Here is a 24348-nt window from a genome sequence, read left to right on the forward strand (position 1 = left end):
GGTAGATGTAAAGCTAAATAGATTAGCAGCGACCTTTTGGACGTTAAGGTAATAATTTAAAATATTAATGGTTAATAATTAGAAAATATTTTCAATTAGTTTTATTAATAAAGAAAAATTCTGGTGCACTTTCACAGTGCTTCCAACAAGTAACAAAAAAGAATCTTACATTTACAACCAAATGCTAAATGGACTGGTTTGTACTTTAACCGAGCATTTTTAATACTACAGTCTATATTCACACAGCAATTTTCAGTTTTTTTATATGGACTGGAGGAGCTGACCTCGAGATGAGCGAGCTCTGCCTCCTGAATTAAATAAAAAAAAATTCTGTGTGCTACTTGAAATGTATTGTGTTTAATGTATTGTGTAATGTATTGGATTATTACAATTATTTAAAAAGATTAATTATAATTTTTCTACTGTATTCAAATCTTTTTGCATCTCTAAGTTTTTTGGTTTATTCCTCTTCTGCACAATTGTTTGTTTACTTTTTACAAAGTGCAAACAAACAACAAGATAAGTAGTGAGATTTCACTGTCTGATTTGTAGATATTGTATATTTACAGTGTAAATAAATCGCTCAGGGGGTTCAAGGGCGTGTTTGTGTGTGTGTGTTGGGGTCTTAATGAAAAGATAATGAGTTAATCCTGCTGACCACCATAAGCGGACTACTTCTTTTGAGACAGCACATTTAAGAAAAGCAGCGTCATCGATCAATTGTGACGGTTCTGAAACAGTTAATAGTTTGCGCGTTCACAAACGCAAACACACACATACACATAGACCGGGGGCGCGCAGAAGCTCACCGGGAGCGCGAAGCAGGAGCAGATCAGACAGCAGGTCGGTCGGTGAGCGGAGAGACGCACGAAGTCCTGGCGATAAAACAGCAGACCTGAACCTTTGGTTTGTGAGGCGGCTTTTTCTTCTCCTGTGGACTAACGTTACGGGAAGTTTTATTCAACAGTGCGGACCTACGGAAAGGCTGTCCACCATGTCGGGGAGCAGGGAGGAGGAGAGGAGGAAACTGGCCGACATCATCAACCACTGGAACGCCAACCGGCTCGACCTGTTCGAGATCAGCCGGCCCACAGAGGTAGGAGCTCAGCCAGGAGTGGCAGGAGAGGCCGCGGACACGCGGGCCCTCTCCTGGGGGAGGGGGGCCCTGTAAACCTACCCCCGGCTGACCCTTGGGTTGAAAATGTTGAAAGCCAAGCAGTATCGGGCAGCGTGGTTTTCTTGGGTTACTCGGTGGCAAGTCCCCGTACGTGCTGCGAGAGAATGAATGCCAAACTCCATTGAAAATTGTCAGGATTTGCCAGATAGTAGGGTAAACACATTGTTCAAGATGGTGCCTATAAATTTAATTAAATCTTTGAGCCCTCATGGCAACCCAAGCAAACTATTTAATAGTCCATGGTTGAGCATCGTGTATAGGTAAATCTGCCTCTCTCGCTTTCTTTTAAAAGAAACTGTTCACACTTGCGTAGCTATTGCCGCCCACAGCTGTGTATTTGGGAAGTGGCAGGAATAATTTTGAAAGTTGGCAAATCACAGAAGCTCTTAACATTATGTGTGCGATAAATATGCCGAATTTGGCGCGAATGTGAGTAGAATATTATCTACCTTGAGGTTTATTCTTGCTTCTGTGGATGCGTGCGATAAGTAGGTAAAGATGTAATTTCCAGATTTCTGAATGGGATTTGGTGTGTTATCTTGCGAACGGCACGTTAACTGGGCTAGCTAGCTAGTTAGTTAGCAAGCACTTTACCTGTAGAGCAAACATAAGCTGTGCTACTATTAAACAGAATAAACAACCCCCCTTATTGGTGATTTATGCATTACATATTTGCGCTTTTTAAATGAGGGGGCAAAGTTGTAATATAGCCGGCGAGTACAGTGCATGCAGCGCACTCGCAGCACTGCCTGCAATGGCTGACAAACCCAGTAACACGGTCAGGTTGTTTGATACGTTAGGCATATAGATAAAAGCTTAAAGTATTAGCTACAAGCAGGGTGTGGATGCTTAGCTGGGCACTCAGATGCTGCTAGCCCACCACCCACAGGACAGCCCCTCTTCTGTATGTCTGTCGATCTGTCTGTGCAACACGCTGACTATGTCATGTCGTCCTGCATTGTCCTCACACACGAGCTAGCTTGGTACGAGCTGCTTGTTTGACCAGTAATAATTTGACCCTACAAAACGGCGGAGCAGCAGTGCTGTAATTAAACCGCCCGTCTGGACTCAGGTTGTGGCTGTTTACTAATGACATGACGGGATAAGAAACGCCTCCTTGCCGAACAGTAGCAAGGGCTTGGCGATGTCTCTAGTCCTTACTAAGTTCAGTGTCCAGCAAGCCAGGGGCGTTTCCAGGATTTTTGAAATGTGGTGGCTCACAGGACGTCAGCATGATTGATGAGAGTTGCAATAACGTTGCCAATTCAACGCCACCAAGAAAACTGGTGATGCTGTTTAGCCTAGCCTAGCAGCTAACAACATAACATAACATCTACACTGGCTAAAGCCCAGACAAATGTGCAGTTAAACAAGATTCCTGCATTTTCTGTCTGCACCACTGAGACCAAACCAAGACGTTAACATTAATGACAAGATAAAACAAATAAAATAGTTCTAATTTAATTTGAAATTCATTCTGCAGGTGTCGGCAATCAAGGTAGGTTTGAGTGACTGGACCTGATGAAATACACTGTGTTAGAATAGAGGTAAAATGCATTACAGACTCCACACTTAGCTTAATTTTTTTATTAGGATTGAAGGGCTGGACTAAAATGATTTACAGGGAAATTCTGGCCCTCATATTTTGCCCAAATCTAATCTAGGCCATTTTCTTAGACATCTACCATCAAAATATACAAATAGTTCAACTACAGCTGCCTAATGTGAAAGAACCTTCAGTCATAAACACATTATTGGATCATAATTATTGATTCATGAGTGTGTGCATATCACTTTTAATGCTGCTAGTAGAGATGATTTTCATTACTTATATACTACTAGGTGGCCTAATAGTGCTCTAGCAAAATAGCATTGGTAGAGGGATGCCTGGTGCCACCCTGTGCCCCCCTCAGGACACGTCCTTGCATCCAGCCCTGCCCGTGACTGGTGCATTTCGTGGTTAAGTAGTTTTAATTTAAATCTATGACTGTGATTGTGTCAGCTGCTGTGTTTTTAGGCGGGCTGCCCACCCCCCACCTCTTTCTTGGATAAGGGTGTAGGGGGGCCACAGGGTCCCCTCTCTTCTCCTCTTGAGCCGATTACCAGGATTGAAGCTGGCCAGCCGTTGGCCAGTGTTGCATACTACACAGCACACACGCGCAGACAAATACACAGCCCCTCGTCTGTGTGAGGAATCATTAACTCTGCATGTCCAGAAGTTTCCCAGACTGTAATTCTCTCACTATACTGGGGTTTCAGCTCACAAGCGTCACAGTGTAGTCCAGCAGAGCATAACTCAGTGTAAGGAGATGCATGGCCTTCCTTCACCACGCCACACCCCACCCATATGTCAGGTGGTGGAGTGCCCAAGCTGCACAAGTGTCCTTCAAATAGGCTAGACCACTCCAGAGTGAAGCTGTGCATGAAATGAGCTATGCTATAGATAAAACTTGACACTGTTATCCTTAAATAAAGCCACCCCCCCCCCCCGGTAGAACAACAGAATATCTGGTAATTATTATAAAACTTTAATTTCAGAGCAAGCTGCCACTGAGAGCAGTGAGATCATTTGTGTGATTAGATTAGGCATGGATGGCTGATTAGTCTGGAGCAAAGGTTCTCAAACTTCTTAATCTTTCAAACCCAAAATGAATAGGTCCTGCTGTGGGACTTATGGTGAGGCTCATTATAACATAACAGGTACCCATGTCACGTTGGGGACTCGCAGTGGGAAGAGATGTGGGGACTTATTTCTGCAGACTGAATAAACACTAGGCTTGGATGTTGTGGCACAATAGTTATGTAGTGTTGAGATGCAGGCACACCAACCATTTGTTTGATTTAAAAAAAAAAAAAAAAAAAAGATTGTGGGATGGATTACTCACATGGCCATTACATACGTGAACATAAGCATATAATAAGAAGGGTGTTGCAGGTTGGTGGAGGTTTAGTGACTTCTAATCCTTCTAGGTTTTGGTGGGACATGTGCATTTTAAATTATGTGTATGTGTGGCACATTAGTCTTCCTAAAGTGTTTAGCTTTCATGATTCTCTGAAACTCTGCACCAGAGTTATTCCAGAAAAGCACCCAAACCTATCAAAAGTTCCCATCTCAGAATTGGCTTATTGTTTTTGTGCAATATTTAATGAAGCCATTGATAATTTTACCTTCATACTCTAAAATTGTCCAAGGAACAGGCTCTCAAGTACATAGACATAGGCCAGAGTTTGATACTTTTCAATTTGCCTTATTTTTATGATCCTTCATAAGTACATGAACTTTTGTGAGTTGAAAAAGCACATTTTACCTGGTTTAAAAACTGAAACCTGCACCAACTAAAGAATTTAATTGTTTTGACACCAGGCTCATCTTCTACCTGTGTTTTCTATTATGTCTTATTTAATACTCCTGAATTTAGATTATGGATGTAAAGTGGAGAATAAACATTGGTGTTCCCATGTCTCATATCATAGTTGGAGCATATCACATTTATCAAATAAGTTTAGCTCCTGTAGTACAGCTCAAAGCAAATATGTGGCTGAGGATACTCCATGTGTAGTCGTGATCTAGTGACCATGCAGACCATAGGATTAAGTGAGGTTTACACTTGGTTGTGGACAGTGACAGAAACAGAGGATGAGTAGTGATTATTTTTATAAGTCCACTCGAGGTCTGCTTGAAGTCTGCACAGAGTCTCGTGCTAACATCCTGGTGACGACATTTCCATCACTTGGGCACAAATACAGTATAATAGATGGATGCAGCCTTTTCCGTGAGGGACGGCATTTCATTTCCTCTAACAAATTCCTGGAGCCCTACATATTAATCTGTGTCTAATATCCATGGAAACAAACTGGTTTTGCCTGAGCTTTAAGAGCACTTTCTTCGATTTCAGTTGTATAGTTGTAGCCTAAGGGTCTAAGCCTCAGTATTTTTAAAAAAAATTTTATTTTATGTGTTGAAAAAAGTGACTGTGTTTAAGTATCATATTACCCTGCGGTTCCCATTGGCTGTTTTTTTTACATACATATAAAATACCATCTTAAGAAACTAAAAAGAAGTTAAAAAGGCTCTTAAAGAACCTAAAAATGTTACGAATTTTTACAGTTTTACTTGTTTAGTTGATGTTTGTCCAGTATTTGTTGTTCAGCAAATTAGCAAGCAGTGGCAATTTAAAAAAAAAAAAAAAAAAAAAAAAATTGGGTTCCACAGATTGACACCAGATTAAATCCCACGCCACGGTGCTGGTTGGCTAATCGTTAGTCCTCACACCGTGCTCAGTGAACCGATGTAAGTTTTAATCGAGGAACTGCTGTTTCACGTCTCAGTGCCAGATCAATCAGTCAGCTTGATGGAGTGGATCAATTTAAATGGGACAAACCGAGCCAACCATAAGACATGATTCACATCTTTTTAAATTGATGAGATAGAAATGTTTTATCGTAGGATAAATATCTTCCCTATGTGGCAACAAGCAGACCGAAAACATGGTAGCAAAATACGCCCCCAGAGCATTACAGACTTGGTGAGGTCGAGGTAGGGCTGTTCGATATAACGATATATATGGGATGACGATATAAAAACGTCTATCATTTCATTTTACGCTATTGTTTGTTTCGTGGTGTTGCAAAATAAACTGTTTACGGCGATATTTTTTTTCATCGTTTTGATTGTCACTGTAGTGGCTATATTAATTTCTTTAAGTTCTCTCTGTCTCTTATATTTAATATAACCACACTACGGACGGACAAGCTCCTGTTTTTATGCAACGACAGTAAAACCATTGCGTCTCCGCTTGTTTATTTTCCACATAAACCTTTCACAATAAAGCTCAAGATCCTGTTGAGACTTTTCAAAATAAACTGAATCACGTGAAAGAGAATGCAGAGTGTTTACAGATGAGAAGCAAAAATGAGCCGTCAGGTGCTAAAAAATAAACCTTAGACTCAAACGTTAGAACAGGCTTTTCCCCGCAGCACACTGTGTAATAAATACTCACAAAGAAAATGGCGGCCGTTACAACTTATGTCTAAAAATGTATAGTTTCATGCATCGGTTAAAACACTCGTCTCCAGGTACACGACGCCCAGCTGGCAACACTTCACGCAAGTCGAGCTGCCCGAGATTCACAGAATTTACAGAAAATGTTAAATTTTTGTGATTTATATTGTTATCGGGACGATAGATGTCTTTCATTGGGATATGAGATTTTAATCATATCGCACAGCCCTAGGTCAAGGCTTCACTTATTTCCTTCAATTTGTCACTGTCTACTCTAATTTCTTCAGTCAGCTCAAATGGTGTCTGTTCAGAAATGTGGCATTCAGTAACTTGCTAGATGCAACCTAAAAATAATGGTATGTGTCATCTTTGAAAAGAAGCACCTTTTTTGAGTATGCAGCATCAGGAAGACTCCTCTAATAGTTTGGATGTTGACAGCTCTGCAGCTTCTTGTGCTTGGAAATGCTGCTCATCAGGGAAAAAAAGCTGCTGACAAGATTGTCCTGAATATGACTTCTGGAGTAAAAACAAAGACTGTACAGCAAGTTTGATGTGCAGGAAGTAAGAAAAAGTAAGTTTTGAATAAATTTTGGAACCAGTTTACACAACCCAGAGTCCCCCCCCCCCCCCCCCCAGACCAGCAGATCTGAGTTAAACTGGCCTGTGTGCATGAATATTTTCTATTGACATTCTAAAAATGCTAACTAATGAATTAATAAATCTTTAAATTCAATTGAAACCTCACTGTTGAGTTCTGCACCATCAACCTCCTAATGTCGGTTATTTCTATAACTTTAAATGTCTCATTTATTATCAGAATGGGCTATTGACGGCAGAAAAATATTAATTTAGCAAGGGTTGCTTGAGGTGAACTCATAACTGTGAATGGCCCCTTACAAACCAGCAGCTGGCCAATCAGCTTGCCACCTACTATTTTGCTGACATGAGGCCACCGGTTATGTCAGACCCTGTCCAACATGATGTGCTAGAAACTGAATGCAGGTTTTGTTAAATTTGGGTCCAGTTTCAACCCCCCCCCCCCATATAAATGTAAAAATTCTGCTACATGCCATAAAGTTGAGCCATAAATAAAAGCAGACTGACAAACATTTTACAGGACAAGCAGACCATGCTGGATAAATAATAGAGAATAGATGATGCATATCGCCTTTACAAATGCACTCTCCGGCAGTGGGTTTCATGAGGGTATTGACAGTGCAGTAATTAGCAGGTAGTACTCTTTAAGCCTGTAATTACATGTTACATTGCCATCATTCAGACAGGAGTGATCTTTATTATGTTGACATTTCCCTCTGCTTCCTGTATAAGTGTGATTTTCCTCAATCATGTAAATCAGATTATCAGGAAACTCTTATTTATGCAAGGCAGAGTTGGCTACATTAAACAGTACCTTTGTATCTGTGGGATGGTGATAAGGTTTTACAGTTCCTCCTCTTGCCCTGAATGCTGACCCAAGACCTTTCTTTTTTTCCTTCCCCCTGAGCAACTCAAGAGAAGCTTATGGTTTAAAAATGGGGACGGCAGCATTTTTTTGTCCACTCAGTTCTCCACTGATCCTGCGTGGAACAAGATGTTCTGCCCCAAACATCAATTATGCTGAACAGTGACCCTAAAAGCCTCAGAAAGTTGTTAAGTATTAGAGTCAAAGTTGTACAGTTGTGTTTTTTTGTCCCATAGTACAGCAGCTTAAAAGACAAGTCTATTGTTAGATCTCAATGATTGGATCTAAATTTAAGACGTTTAACAGACATAAATGCCTTAAATAGACTTTAGGGCTTCTAAAGTTGAGGCAGAGATGGAAATTAAAGCAAATGTTACATCACAATGCATACTTTTACTTTCAGTTTAAGCATTTAATTTAACCCACAGGCACTGTGTCCTCACAGAAGAGAGCATAGTTAATACAGTATGACAGATGTTTTCTTTATTTTATATGTACTTTGGTAAACAGAGCAGAAAAGCTTCTCTTTAAATGCACACTTTTCTTTACCTTGCGCTGCTCACATGCACTACAGGAGCTTCTGCTTGTCAGATATGTGCTCTTTGGTTTTTGTTTGTTTGCGGTTTACTAACTGCTGAAATGAATCTTTTGAATCCTAAAGTGTTCCCAGTTTGTCTTTGTGAAAGCTGCGTGATGTAAATGTGTTAGCGGCTGCTGTTGCATGGCAAAGTAAACACAGAACAACACAGAACTGCATTGACTTGATTGTCCTGTTTTTACCTATATCTGATCTAGCTTTTTGAGCCAGGATGATGTCTGACCCAGGGACCTGTGTGTCATTAGAGAACACCAGGCTTATAATATAAATTCCCTAACTTAGTGGTTGTAGTTTTTGTCGTCTCTCCCCCCCCCCCCCCCCCCCCCCCCCCCCCGAAATAAAAAAAGAATAAATAATACCTGGTGCATAGGCCTGGTGGGCTGGTGAAGTGACTACTAAGGCTGAATTTAAGGAAAATTAAAGAGAAGGGGTTTCAGTTTGAGCACCACAGGAGAGTAAATTGGAAATCGGCATGAATAAAAATGGATTTTAATGATTACTTTATCTCAGTTATGTAATGCACAGCTGAATGGGATGATGGTATGTCACAGCGTATTAAGACACTTGCCGTCACATGGCCTAGCGAGGTGAAAAGCCTGAGAAACAATTACTTTATCACAACATTTTTCTGGAGAAAATATACAAATAAAAGTATTTATTTGAGGTCTCTATACAGCACAAGAGACTTCTTGTGTGCTCCTGCCGCTCCTTTTTTCTCCTGTCATGTTCTGAACTCCAAAATCAACGATTACTATTCACACCAAATTACTTTTCTGATCACCTTAAGGATTATTTTCCTCCCTGTACTTATCATCATAATTTGAGGTGGAAGGTATTTACTAGCAGGAAGTTGGACTTGTAGCCACCTTGTTTCCTGTGGCACGGGATATGCTGCATGTTGGCAGACTCGCTGTGACATCAGCGGCCACTCCCTCCCTCCCAGCTTTTCCCTGCTGGTGCACAGGAAGCAGGAAACTCGGCAGAAAGGAAGTGAGTGTTTTGTGGAGATAGTGTGTTTCCTGGCCTAAGAGGTGGAATGATTTGTTTTCAGAACGGTCAGGTTTCTTTTATTTTTTTCTAACTATTCCCAGATTCTCAATCCTCCAGAGGAGTCATTTCCACCAGTGGTGCCAATTCAGTTGTGAAGAAATATTTCAGTGTGGTTAGATATTCTATATTATTGGTCATATTTTGTTGTCGTTGTGGTTTATTGTAGTTACTGGCTGTTAAACTCATCAGTTGCTGTACCTTCTTTCACAGGACTTTATATTCTTCTTTTAGTGCTTTTAAATAATTTTTATACTTTCAGACCTGATATATGTATACAGATGCTGGCCGTCAGATTTTTTTTTTTTTTCTATTTAGGTATTTATTTTTTTTTAAAGGAAACCTATTGACGTTCTTTGTGTTTATATGAAAAGAATTCCAGAAAGCTATGTGTGATTGTGTACGGCATATCTGACAAATTGACATAGTCCATCACATTGACGGGACAATCACATTTTGATATAAAGTGGATCAGCCCAGTGATTTGCAACATTGCTCCTGAGTGCAAGAGCATAAATACCTCTGTATATATGTCTGTATTGCATAGGAAATCTTTTACAGTTGTTTTCATCATTTCATGTTTTAACAGATGTTTTCATCATTAGGCAGACACAGCTCATTGAGGCGACTGTTTTTATGATTTGAAGCTATATGATTAAAATTGAACTGAATTGGATTGAAACTGAATTGCAGTTTCTTGAAATTCAAACTATTCGGATTAAAAAAAAAAAGGCAACTAGAGTATAGATAATTTACAGGATATCAGAAAATAGAATTTTCTAATGAAGCAAGAAACTGTTGCTTCATATGTTTGTAGGTGGCAAAGCATTTATACTTAGTTATCAGTACCTCTAGCTAATCCTAGAAAGTCCCGTGACCTGACATTGTAAATGCAGTATTTAAATTTAAGCAAAGTGCGGAGGTAACCAGGTGGTTTTTGCAGCTGAGCTTTGTAAATAAACAATGCCACTTTCTTGTGTTATGTAACAGCGATTATCTCTTCCTTTTATGTTTTTAAATTTAAGATACCATAGTCATCAAGAAAAGGCTGTGCACTGTGAAAAGCTGACTGCATGAAGAGGCTTGAAGAAGCAATGAAGTATGCAAATAAATGATAAAAAATGATATATTAAAAAAACCCCAAACAAAACAAGGTCAGTAACCTGGAACTATGAAATAATTTTTCACTTTTACCCTAAAAGTTAAACTTAAATAGTTATGAAAATCATTGCAGATATATAATATACTAACTCTAACTGTTGGCTCTAATTGAAATTGTAGTAGCACATTACTAAAGGTGTCTGCAGATCTGAGAGACCTGTAGGCAATGTGGATTTAATAACCTTGATTGACAGGCAAGGACGCATGGCTGTTGCTTTTCCATGCTAGGTCCTTCCTAGCACAGTCATGGTAAAAGCTGGTGTACACATTGTACATACAATGCTTTTGTTCCAACAACTCAGCGACAGTGTCTTTTCTTTTTTTTGTTGCAAACATGTTACTGTTGCATTGATGAGTTCCTCATTGCGTTAGATAATTAAATTCTTTTTGGACTTTGAGGTCTAGCCCTTTGTTTATGATAATTGACATTTTTATTTTATTTTATTTTTTTAATAAATTCGCTGGAATAAGTATTTTGATCTTCTGTGAGATGGCATAGGGTATCCTGGGAAATTAAAATGCTACGGCTTATAAAGACAGAAAGGACTTAAGAGTTTGGCTGGTGTCTGACTTTGACTAAAGGTCAGTGCTGACCGTGTGTGTACCTGCTAAAGTGGCAGCTGGAGATAGTAGAAACACTTTTGGGTAACAGACATGCTGGCCTCAGCCACAATGACAGCAGCATGAGGTCACTCATGCAGAGGCGCTGACCACGGCATGCATTTATCTCTGTTTGCATTGTTCCTCTGTGTGTTCATTGCCCGTGCCCTCCCTTTTTTCTCTTTCTGTCTCACCCCTCACGTCATGCAGACATTAGCTGGCTGCGTCCCCATGGCAACGCTGTAGCTGTGATGAGCTGCACACTACAGCAGTTTAAAAAAAATAAAAAAATAGGAGGCCACACACAGACACGGTTTTCGACAGGCTCCAGTGTTTCCTTTTTTTAGCTTTTAAGAAAGAAATAAATGAATACATTATTCATTCGTGGACAATCCCTTTGCTCTTAATTTGAAAGATGTGTCACTGCTAATCTGCTAGCCCTGGTGCTTCCTGTCTTGTGTTTTTCCTACAAGCTTGTTGACCATGTTGCTGTTGTGGTGGTCCTCAAAACCATTCAGCTCCTGCTTCCCCAGAACATCTCATCCTGCAGTCAGATGTACTCAGATTCCACATTCTCGGACTGCAGCTAGTCACGGTAGTTCTTCCTTTGCTTTGGAGGTCATCTGTGAGCTGTAGGGTCATTCTGAACTGGTTCACGTGCCGCTACACCATGCTCACTGAAGCTGCAGAGCTGAACAAGGACTCTCAGCTGCAGTGCAAGACGGTGTAGCTGGAATGATTTATTGCTCTGTTACATGTTTATATCCATGGACCAAATATTTAACTTTTGAGAAGAGTGGAAGAGTAGCAAGTAGTGGTTTGACTGTATGGTTTGTATTTTTTTTTCCTAATCAAAGACATTGAAATATAAATGTATAGTTATGGAGCGCATTCTGTTTACTCCTGACAGAAAAATGGGACACTGCAAACTTTTGTAAAAGGCCTGCTCGCTGATTGATTTAAATTTGGTTTCATCCATAAAAAATAAGCCCAGCCCACATAGACTTACAAGACTCCAAAATGTAATTACATAATTTAAAAGTAATAAAGAAACAATCCAATCTGACGTCTTTCTTAAGCTTTAGAAATGCATCCAGCTAACAAAAAAGAAAAAATCAGTCATTATTGGCCACCCCAAAACTAAATTTTTTAACAGCCACCTCACTAAATATAGATATTCTAAACTCATCATTAAGTTCTTTCTCCATTCAGTAATTAACACACCCTACTGTCCTGGATATTTGTAAATCTGTCAGCTTGCAAAAATATTGGTCATAACACTACCACAGTTTCTTCTGACGTGAATATGCATGTAACTGCAATTGGTCCACATTTTAATAATTGTTTGCATTTTTACAGGCAAAATGTGTTAAACCCCACTTTAAAAAAAGGATGTCAAGGACATTCTATAACCTTTGACCCTTTTCCCCATCAGCTGCAACTACAGCCACCTGCACCTTCTTAGCAGGCCTGAGATAACTCTAGCTCTACAGCTGTGTTGTCTGTGTTGCTGTAAATGTCTGCTGAGCTTGTTTTTATCTGGCTGACCAGATGAAGCTGTAAATGTGTAGCATGTCACATTTCATGGTCAGACTATAGGTGGGTCTGCCTGAGAGTAATCGCACCTCAGCACAGGTTCATTACAAAGTGGGGCAAAAGATCGTGACCAAAGGCCTTAAAGCCTGCCCCGCAGAGTTATGACCCAGAGATAAATACACAGAGACATGACTGGATGAGTAACCTTGTTGCAGCTTGTTTACACCAACCAGCCTTTTCTTCCTTATATACTGAATGCACATCCTCAGTAACTCTCAGGCTGGATGCTTGTGCGGTTTAAACCTTAGTAAGTAACGTTCTCACCTTCACTCAGTCTGGAGAAATGCTGTGGTGCGCTTTATTCTTCCAGTCTGACAGGATGCAACAGAGTGATGCTGTTCTTTCTTTATTTGGATGTCACAGTTGTTTTTTGTTTTGTTTTTTTCCCTACTGAGTGTGAACTCACAATTATACTCCAGTTGTGTGTCACTTATTCAGAAAGCCAGTGAATCACAATTATGAATTAAAACAATAGTTGGGCCCTCACACATTTGTACGGGTTGAGGCGTTTCTTGCAGGCAGGTGGATGTTGGACAAACCAAATTCCTGTGTCCATGTGTAGAGTCCAGAATGCAAATGTTAGGTTTATCAGATGAACTGTGTCACTAAATACTGATTTCCTGGTGCTACTTGATGCCGCCATGGCATTCATAGTTCACGGTGGGATCCTTATCAAACATGACAAGTCTGGGCCAGTTTGGGCAATGTATGTGTGAATTACAAAAACTTTAAATTTCACAGTGCTTTGGACATTCCCTTGAATAAAAACTGACCATGTATGACCAACACTGAAACGGATTTGATTCAGTCTATAGGAGGATGTTTTTTTTTTAATTTGAATGCTTAGAAATGGCAAAAAATTGCATCCAAATTGCTTCTTACATTCAAAATGGTGGTCTAATTGTGGTTTAGAGTATGCGTCAGATGTGTATGTGTACCAAATGTCTTAGACGTTAACTGGTGTTGAATAAATAATAATAAACTTAGCAAATTCCAGAAATTACAATGGAAAAAACAAAACAAAACAAATAATTACAACAGCATTTCTGCAGGATTTCAGCATCTTATCATCTCCCAGCTGCAAAGCTCACTACATCATCTTTAATTAATGCATCTGCTCTCAGTGTATTGGCTGCTGTCTATTAAATAGAAGAATGGGGGTCATGCTGGGCAGCCAGGATATTCATCACCACTGTTTATTCCCAGCTTGTTAGGAAGTCCACTTTAGCCTCCTGTACATTGTTTAAAGGTCGTATTGGGGTCATGGGAGAAATGTATGAATGTATAGCTGATAAATGAAATGGATTGGATACTACTTAGTACACTGTTACCAGGCAAAATGTGTTCATAGCTCAGGGAAATGCTGAATAATTAATGAAACCACCTATTTTTTTTAAAGGTATTTTTACTAAAGCATACAAGTCAGTAGGCGAATACCTGCTTGTTACATCTTAATGTCATTAGGCATTCCCTTTTCAATTAGCAAACAGAATGAGGAGCCTCTGAGGTTTAAGAATGGTCCAGATTCTCCTAGTTTAAAGTTTAGGTAGCCATGAAAGATGACTCACGAGATTTAGGAGAGTTTGAAGTTTGAAAGTTTTCAGGTGAGGTTTTGGCATCAGCGACTTGGGTCATGGTCAGCTGTTGGCTTTCCCTTGTAGATCATAAGGACTCGGGTTTATAAGGTTCTCGCTTCATCCCCATCTGTCACCACAGACAACCCCAAAGTGGAGGCTATGGGCTGGCAGGGACCAACAGCAAAATGGCCTTTACTGTCAGAAACACCCACTTGACCTAAAGTCGTGATTATGGTTATTTTGTTACTCATTGCTTGTGTGAACAGTGACGTCAGTGCAGGCCTGTAACCATTTATAGTGGCATTAAACGATAGGTGTCACAACTTTAAAACCCCCTCGACTTCTTATCAGTGCTGCTGCAGGAGGACAAGAAGTCAAAACAGGAAATAAAGAGAACAGAGGTAATTTCAGAGTTTGCTACATAAAGTCTTCTTTTCTAGATGTTAAAGCATTTCCCTGTTATCTGACGGTCTCTGTGCTCCTAGAGACACATTTATCATTAAATGGCGGTAAAGAACGACCAACTCTCGTGTGCCATGTAATTAAATAAATAATAATAAATAAATGAATAAATCCAAAGGCACGACAAGCCGTGTGGCAAACGCCAACAGTTGTCACGTTATTTTTGGTTTATGCTGCCATTCAAGAGGGCATCAGTGGCTAGTATAAGTGTAACTCACAACAACATGCCCATCTCCACCCATGGAAAGATGGAGATTCCCATAAAAAGAGGTTTGAAGTTTATTCAATGCATGTTTGGCAAGTTTATAAATGATTGTTTACCAGAAATGATCATGACTACAACTTTTAACAGTAAAGCAAAGTCTGAACCCTCAAACAGGCATTTGAAAGGGTACAAAAAGAAGGAAAATTTGATTTAAAGTTCTAACTTTAAACACAATTCCACCACTAAATTCAAACTGGTTCAAAGACAGACGGACAGACAGACTTGGGTTTTTTTGCCTTTGGTTTCCTGTGACCGATGACTTCAGCCTCATGTTGTTTTGGATGAGCTGTTTTTATTTTTAAATTTTTTTTAATGTGCTGCCCACAGTCTGCCCCCTTAAATGGAATTTTGAAGAGGCATGAAGAAATGAGGGCTGGGCAAAAAGTTGAAACTTTTACAAGATTTAATCACTTTGATGGTCTGAAACCCTAGAAAGGACTTTTTTTTTTTTTCCAGCAGAAACAATCACGCACATCTTTCAGCTGTCCTTTTAGAACAGTAACTGCATGCCTGCACGTGATGCATTTAAAGCATGTCTGTAAACTGTACCTAACAAAAACAAGAAGCACGGCTAATTACAGGTAGTTTTCTTTTTTCAACATGTGCCATCAAGCCTCAGTGTTGTACACAGATTTGTATTTAGAGAAAAAACGTAAGATGTGTATGACAGCGAAATGAAAAAACTGTAGATACAAATTTATGTATCTTCTGTATCTTCTGTTTCTCCTGAAAACACTTTAACCCTAAAGCAACCAAGCAGTTTTAGGTTGAAAATTACTTGAAATGACAATTAAATTATACAGGAACTAGGGCTCGCAAAATTTCTAAATCCCTGGTAGCCCTTCGGGCAGGCACTCTTCTGTTTTTGGTAGCCCAAAATAAATTTAAGTAGCCTGAATTAAAAAAAGAGGACAATTTTTTGATTGATGTTTTGTTTCCTTTACAATGTATAATATTGTAAAAGGAAAAAAAAACACCAGTCAAAAAATTGTTAAAACACAAATTACAACGACTGTATAAAAATTACAATCATCAACTCAAATATTTGGTTCTAATTGAACAGAAATTTCTATGAACTTGTTAGAACTGTGTAGAACATGAATCAGTCTGTGTCAGATCCTGACTTTGAAATTTCCACTGGAATCACGGGTAAGAGGTAAGTGGAACCAAGATCTAGGACATTTGCTTTTTGAAGTTTGGCAAAATTTAGCAGTCTTTGCAATGGTAGTTCACTCTTTGCAACATAGTACTCTGTTCTAAACAGCTTTTTCAGGACTTCTTGTTGTGCTTGGTTTGTTTTTAGTATGACTTTTGCAATTGGTGTTTGTTCTGGGAAAGATACTGCAGACTGAGCACCAATGCATTTCTTGTGATGCAGAGATTTCTCGTGGGTTCTGATGGGGTCTTTCTTAAAATTACTGGTCCCAGTAACAAAGGCGCTTGTCGACTCAGAAATCGAGGGAAACTCACGACACACCCGGGAGAACATTATGTTATTTAGCTTATCATATTCCAGCCACAGAAATTCTTTTGTCCATGAAACCAAAAACACTGCGCTTTCTTTTTGCCTCGTAGTCTGATTTGTCATAACTTTTCCGTTTTGTGGTAGGCTTTTCTTTAGTTGTCCCTTCTTCACCCTGACCTGTCTTATTTGGCTCTGCAGAACTAAAGTACCTGCGTAAATCCATCTGCTTTTACACACGTACTTACATAATGGTGAGCGATTCTCTGCGCAATCAACCTCTATGACATGTTTAAGCTTGCTGCGGGAGATTTCACTTGTCACGTTTGAATAGTAAGCTAACGATTGATAAGACGATGTCAGAGGAATTGGTGCGCAATTAATCTGTGACTTACCAATCAGTACTGCCGCTCTGTACACACCGTTCGCGCGATCGCAAAGTGAAAGTGAAAGCAAAAAACAAGCGCAAATTCAAACGCGATTTCAGTGTGTCACATATTGACAGTGGCTCATTGATGCCAATGACATAATTACCCAGCTACATTTGCAAAAGAATGCAAAAGCTTTGACATATATTTTTCCTTCCTATGATAGCCCAACGGGCAGGGCTGAGATGGATTTTGGTAGCCCGACTGGAAAAATCGCTAGCCCCGGGACGTCGGGCTAGCGATTTTGCGAGCCCTGGGAACTCTTTTGTTAAAAGCTATATTTGAGTTTATCAGTTTGTCTTTAGTTTATCTATGGCAGATATTCTGAAATGTTGAAATCTAATTAAATATATATATTTTTTATCCTAATCGGCGTCAAGTCTGCTGTGGAAGTAAATCTTGCTACAATAGTTATGGAAAAGAACTGCAGTGCAGTGTATTGTGGTGTGTTGTAGTGATAAGAAGTGGAAAATTACACTGAAGTCAAAGCCCACAGTGTTAAAAAAAACACACTAACATGGTCCTTAATGAAGCAGCACAACTTTTCAAAATCCTATTCCTGTAAAAACTATGAAAAGTTGTAGAATTTAAAAAAAACAGCTTCATAGCAGTTAACATTTATGGACCCCATTTGATCACTTGAATCTTAAAGATGCTTCTGCAGACCCACTGTCTTCTCTTTACACGTTAATAATTGATTGTTAGTTTAAGTTCTTTAAGCCTTGGATTAAACTCAGTCTTGTGGAAACCCCGGCTCCACTTTGGAGGCAGTTAATTTTCTGTAATGGGCCGTCGGAATCTGATCAATATGTTAAACTGCTCCCTAAGCACCCAAGAATAACACATCAGCATGGTCTCTCTCTCCCTCTCTCTCTCTGTGTGCTTGAGCGTCCAACTGGGTGATATGCCACGGGTTTCAGGGCTCCTAGTGGTCATGGAATTCCTGGAATGCAAATGGAGTTTCAAGTGGAGAATTCCATACAGAGAAGGTCAGGTAACTTGATGGATTCTCAGTGGAAAAGTGGGGGAATGTTAGAGATTCCTGTTAATAGCAAGCGAGCGTATTTCATGTGTAGTTTCCAACAGAACTTCAGTACAATCCAGACAGCTCATTCTTCAAGTAAAGGGGGAGAGTTGTGGAAGAGTTATGGAATATGCATTAGGACAGCAGCAGGACATTTGTTGGGAAACACCTGTGGTTCATAATCTCACTCTCTCTTTGCTCTCTCACATTCCTTCGCGGTGATTTGGCCCCTACTTCTTATCTATCTTTTCTCTCTTTCCTCTTGTTCTAAAACAAGCAGTGTATTGTGTGTGCTCAGCAGAGCAGCCCGCCCTCAGAGCTCTGTGTGTGTGTTTGTCCCAGTCAGCCTGTCAGACCATGTTAATCCCCTCAGAGGCCTGGCTCACCTCCTCCCAGGCCTTTTTTCTTCTTCCCCCTCTCCTCCCATCTCCCATCATTTGTGTTGCCCCCCCCCCAGCCTCCGGATATGCTGTCCCACCTGTCAGTCACCCCCTCGTGCACATCCATGTGGGCCAGTCGCACAGGAGGTAACTCCCCATTGACCTCGCAGGATCAGACAGCAATCACCAATTCAGTCACTCACTGTTTAGAACCGCTTGCGACCAGCTTCCCATGGTGCTTTGCAGCAGATCAATGTCTAATTCGTGGCCCACAAGGAGGGAAAACAAGGAGGAGCAGTGTGTGTAATCACTGGGAGTAATCAGGAGTAAAACCCATTGTTTGCCACGTGTTGGCAGTTTACTTGTGGTCAGATGGTAGCAGTTATAGCGCAGAAAATAAAACCTGCTTACTTAAAGCAGAAATTAATCAGTCTTGTGCCGTTTCCCATTTTTCCTCACTGCTACATTACAGTAGGAGTTTTGTGTTCTGAAATCTAAAATATCAGCAGTCTGACTTTTTTACAGGATGTGGAAGAATTTAACACAAGATACCCAGGGACAGACTGCTACACAGACAGAAGATTTAGTAGATTTAAAAGGAGTGCAATCCCAATAATTTTATTTATGTTCTTTCAGTAAGTCATAAAAATATTGGAAAGAAGCTGCAGTACACTTTGCTGTTTACATTTTACATTACATTTACTCATACAAGTTTCAGAAAAGAGTCTTTAGTGGTTATGAAGACTCCCTGAAATTATGGCCATGTTTAAAATGAACAGCCACTATTCCAGCATTATATCAATGCAAGGAAAAAGCATTGAAAGTCCACTTTAACTGCTCTTAGTTGTTTAAATGAAATGAAATGTAATTTACTGTGGTAACACAGGGGTTTTCCTGCCCCATCCGTAAGGTGGATCTTGGCCAAAGTCAAAAGAAAATGATTAGCCCTGTAATAAAACCTAAGGTAAGACTTTTGGTTTCTATCTGCTCAAAGGCATTTTTACAGATCGCATTTTTGTTTAACAGATTTGAAGAAATAAGATGAATAGATTTGTGTCAAATCATATGAGGAGTTGTCCCCCAAAAGCACAATCTGAGCCAGAAAACTTCACAAAATATATGTATGTGACAGTAAAATACAAAGAATTCTTATGGGAAAAACAAGACCTTCTGGAAAATAACATGATTAAAAACACTCGTCTTAATGGGTCTGATGGTCAAAACAGCCGTGGGATAATGGCTGCATTAGGGTGTGATTCTTTTGGATTAGTTGAACTTAATTACTAGAATGGACACACAAACATGCACACATCTGTGACGAACATGAGCACACAAGTGAAATTCCACAACTCATAAAAGCGGGACCACAAAATATTTGGTGCTTTTTCTCATTGTGTTGAAATGTTTGCTGGTTTGGCGTCGCCGGTCTGTGAGAAGTGTCTACATAACAAACTCACGACAGCAGATCTGCTGGTGGCTCGACGGGACATCGCTGGTGATGATGGTTTTACTTCGGTCTGCATGAGCTCTTCCTGTGAAGCTTTAAGAAGCTGAGCGTCAGTGACTGGGGTGTGTTCGGTCAAAGTTTTATTAGGGGGAGAAATGCACTGTTAAAGCGGTCTTATTATCAAGTCAGACTGCAGTTTTTCCATTATTTTGCACAGCTATTCAGTGTCACCTCATTTAATGACTTGCAGATTTACTATTCTGGTTCAGTCACATTACTCTCATCAGTTTCAGTTGCCATGGTTTTCATAATCCAGCTGTAATTAATGGGTGACAGTTACCCAGAAAAAGTAAAAGGACCTTAAGATCAAAATATGGTGGATGTATAATGAATTTGACATCACTGCTCTAGATGGATATGAATACACCACAATAGCTGTTTTGTCTCTAGTTATTTTACTTTTATACTAGTTGGAAACCAAAATTGTAATTGAAAGTTGAAGTTAAAGAGCCAAACTACCTTACCTGCTAGGTGGAAAAAACCCAAACAAACTCTAAAGAAGCAGTGAGTACTTACCTTTACACTCATCTGTCCAGAAGCACGACTCGAGTAAGTGCTAATTTTACTCTCTGCTGCATGTGTATCTAATTTTTGTTTGCCAACTATCATCGTATCAATTTTACAAGGTGTTAATGTGTCACTGTTGTGTTTACTATGTGGGTCCACTGCAGCGAGATAAAAAAAGCCCATTAATGTTTAACTCACGCTGACCTTAACAACCAGGGTATGATTTTTAAGGAAGTTGAGTTACAAATTCCTGAGGTTAGGGAAGACATGACATTAGTAATTTGTACAGTACTTGTGTAAAGAATCAGGGTTTTTGTAGGACATCATCCCAAAATGAGTATCATGATGATTTCTATCAACTTTCTTTGTTAGCCTGAGCTTTCTGCTTTATGATCTGTTTGTGCTCAAATAAACCTGGGCTTTGATGTCCATCAACTGGACTGATTTAAAGCAATCCAACTTTGGTCAGAGATGTTATAAGAAGAACAGGTGATAGAGATCTTGCAAATGAGGCAAGGAAAACAATGCTAGCAGAAAATGTGTTAGCATATTTTAGGACACTCTGCTCTCAGTGCTGCTGTTTATCTCTAACATCAAAGCTGCACATAAAAGCTTAAAACTTGAACCCCTTCAGACCAACCCTGCATGGTGCAGGTGTTATCACTAGAAAGAGAGGGTAGCTGAAGATCTAACTGCTTATCCCCTGTAGTCAGCTTTCATTTCAGCTTCTTAAATCAATTCTATTTCCGTTTGAAACAAACCACTGGTCTACGAAAGCAGCTAAAACATCTATCCACATCGGTTTTTGGTGAAAGGATTTGAATAATGTTACTGGTTATGAACTCTTGTGCTGTATTATTTAGGATTAAAGCTTACCTGGTAACAGATTGTGACCAAGCATATAGCATATTTATAAATGTCTTGCATCATCAATTGAACTTATGCAAGGTGCCATGTGACTGTGGCTATAACTTCACAGCAGGGCTTCTTCTGGCACTATTACTAATGCACGGCTCAACAGTTTGCGTGTATCCCTTCAGGAGAGAGTGCTGTCAGGGGAAAAACATGCTGCTCTAAGTCAGTTTTAAACTGAAACTCTGAACACATAACCTGCTCAACACTCTGTTATGTGTTGACAAATAAGTTAACATTGTCTAGTTAGTTAAAGGATAAAGTCTCCATTCTGCCACAGCCAAAACAAAAAGACACTGCAGCTACAATTACATGCATTACTAATAAAGTGCTCTGAAGTGGTAACATCATGACCAAAAATCAAAGCAACACAGAATACAAGCAACACACCTCCTATGGTCTGGATTTGTTCAACAGAGTTGTACTCGAAGGCATTAAAGCTTTCTTGGCATAAAAGAAGTTTGCAAAGATTATTCCTGGTACCTCCTACCCGATAGTAGTGTGTGGTGCATAACAGAGGATTGCTCACCCTTTTCTTACCACTTGAGACTTAAAAAGCTGTATTAAACAGTTTTATTTTCCTGCAGTCTTACTCAGCATATTTATTTCCTTTTTAATTTGTTCTTAACAACTACAGAGAAAAATATGAGGCAATGAGAAGCAGACACCCACTGCTGCAGCCTTTGCAATAAGTAAAACCATAGTAATGCATTCCTGAGAAGACTTGTTTTGTCAGTCGCTGTTCTTAAACAGGGCGATTGTGGCTCAAGAGTTGGGAGTTCGCCTTGTAATCGGAAGGTTGCCGGTTCGAGCCCCGGCTTGGACAGTCTCGGTCGTTGTGTCCTTGGGCAAGACACTTCACCCGTTGCCTACTGGTGGTGGTCAGAGGGCCCGGTGGCGCCTGTGTGCCCCAGGGTGGCTATGGCTACAACCTAGTCTGCCATCACCAGTGTGTGTGAATGGGTGGATGACTGGTTGTGTAAAAGGACTAGAAAAGCGCTATACAAATACAGGCCATTTACAATTTAAACGTGTATATCCAGCTACCTTTGAACCACTAAAAACAGTGACTCTAGGTTCAGCATAGCTTTAATTGTGCTTTGCAATATGTGCTGCAGCCTTAAGTTAACATACTGACTTTACTGCAGAGACCCTGTGTATGTCCTACGTCCATTCCTCTCATCTGTGGGTTGTTATTGGACCCCCCAGTGGAGCTGCACCCTGTCCTCGCCCTGTTTTAGTTCAGCCCCACCTTCTTCCTGGAAGAACCTGGTGGAGAATTTAAACAGAAATACAATATTACTGTGTGGGTGTCCTCAGTATGTTGGGGACTTCCCTACACCCTTCTCCACCCGGTCATATTTGTTGATCTTAGCTGTCCACCCTGCTTCATAAGATTGGCTTTGACAGTTATAAACAGAGAGCAGGACAGTGGTAATGTGTGACTTGGCCTCACACAGGTGAAGTAAGCCCAGATTGTGTTTGTGTGTACCTGGAAGTTCAGGGTTAGGGTGGATTCTTGTAGAAGAATGTATTTATCTCTAACTTCCTTTCTCCCAGATGTTTTTATGTGTGGCCTGAGAGCGTGTTTGTATGTGTGTGTAGACGGGGAGAGGCCTCTGTTCCTGGTCAGTTGTTTGTCTAAGGAGGCAGTGCCTGCTGCGACTACACAGAGGCAGAGATTGCCACATAACATTGTCGGTACCAGCCACTTTATACAAGCAGAGGAAAATATGTGGAGCTTTTCTGCTTGGAGTGTCCTCCGGCCGTTAATCCTGCACATGTGGAAATGAAGCTCTGGCGAGCGGTGACTCTTCTTTGGACTGTATTTTTGGTGAAGGCCAGATGATGTCATGTGCTAATTTGGATACTTGTGGCATCAGTTGCACTAGTTTCAGGATATCTGCAACTTTCATCAAGACTTTTTTTTTTTTTAAATGCCAGCTGGAATAAAATGTAAGGCTTCTGCACAGTAATTTTTGATAATAGTTGGGTTTGAAGTGCCAACAAATTAAAATCAGACACACACACCCTGGATTTGATTTGAAAAGCTTCAGGATGCATTACAACTTTTACAACTTTTAACTAGATTTCATATGTTGTGCTACAACAACCCTAAAACATTGTCTGAAAAACCTATTATTTAAAAATCTCCTATATATTGCTTTAAATTATCACATAGAATGACAAGTATTTGCTGATAACTTGTAAAATGGCTTGTAAAATATTTTCAGACATTTTGAGCTTGAGATCTTCAGGTTTTAGGAGTTATGGTCTAACAAAACAAGATATTTGAAGTTTTCTCTGATGCTTGATCTTTTGGATTTGATTGACATCTTTCAAATTGTCAGCTGATATGCAACATAGCAAATTCCCAGTTCAGTTAGATTAGCATTAAGTATTAAACTTTTGCAGGCTCCCTGGTACAAAGTCTGTGTTGTCTCTTATTTTTCCTGTCTAGAGAAACTTTTGAAAAGCCCTAATAGGTTTTGGCTGGTTAATGTACTCAAGCATAATAGATATTTAATATTCATAAATATCAGAAAATGCAGAGATCTTGTCAAATAAGGTTACACAGACTCTGTGCCTATGCTGTGCACAGAATACACATGCTTACTTCCATAGTTGCTTCAGAATGGCCCACTATGAGAGAGAAATTCACTGTAGTCATATTGAGCCCTAACAGACAGCTGACAGTTACAGCTGCCTGTATCAGTAGACTTGCCAGTCAAAGCTGTTGCACCTCAACTTTGAGCCCTAAAAAATCCGCTAGGGAGAATTATTAAAACAAAAATGAAAAAGCCATAAAATAGGTTTTATAATGTAAGAAATTGTTTACAGAGGGGGAAAAAGAAATCTGGGTGTAAACAAGTTAATTACATAGATATAATTGGGGCCTTTTTAATGTGACTCTATGGGACTGATGAACTTCCCAGCTTCAAGTGGCCATTAGAGGAACTGCAGTTTTTTGAGACATCCAAGTTGGCTTCATTTCTCAGTGCTGGGCGTTGCTGCTGGATGGGGGGCAGCTCACAAGTGGATGATGAGGAGGAAGAAAAGAAGTGACCTTTTTACTTTGCCAGACTTGCTCTTTGAAAGGCTTTCCAGAACTAAAATTTAAGCTGCTGTTAGCAGGGAGCTTCCTTTGAATTTACTGAATTACTTCTACTTGGACTGAAAA

At 39.9% G+C, this 24348-nt stretch overlaps 1 protein-coding gene across 16 annotated transcripts in view; it reads left to right on the forward strand.

Annotated features, from left to right (window-relative positions):
* The first annotated feature begins 818 nt into the window (after positions 1-818).
* The window catches only part of afdna (afadin, adherens junction formation factor a), a 118222-nt gene continuing 94692 nt past the window's right edge, over positions 819-24348 (forward strand). For all 16 annotated transcript variants that reach the window (XM_063494949.1, XM_063494950.1, XM_063494951.1 and 13 more), the window contains exon 1: positions 819-1096. In XM_063494949.1, the coding sequence (XP_063351019.1) occupies positions 995-1096 (102 nt within the window). In that variant the 5' untranslated portion in view covers positions 819-994. The remainder of the gene's footprint in view (positions 1097-24348) is intronic.

Source organism: Pelmatolapia mariae, linkage group LG15, assembly GCF_036321145.2.
Source record: "Pelmatolapia mariae isolate MD_Pm_ZW linkage group LG15, Pm_UMD_F_2, whole genome shotgun sequence".
Taxonomy (NCBI): Eukaryota; Metazoa; Chordata; class Actinopteri; order Cichliformes; family Cichlidae; genus Pelmatolapia; species Pelmatolapia mariae.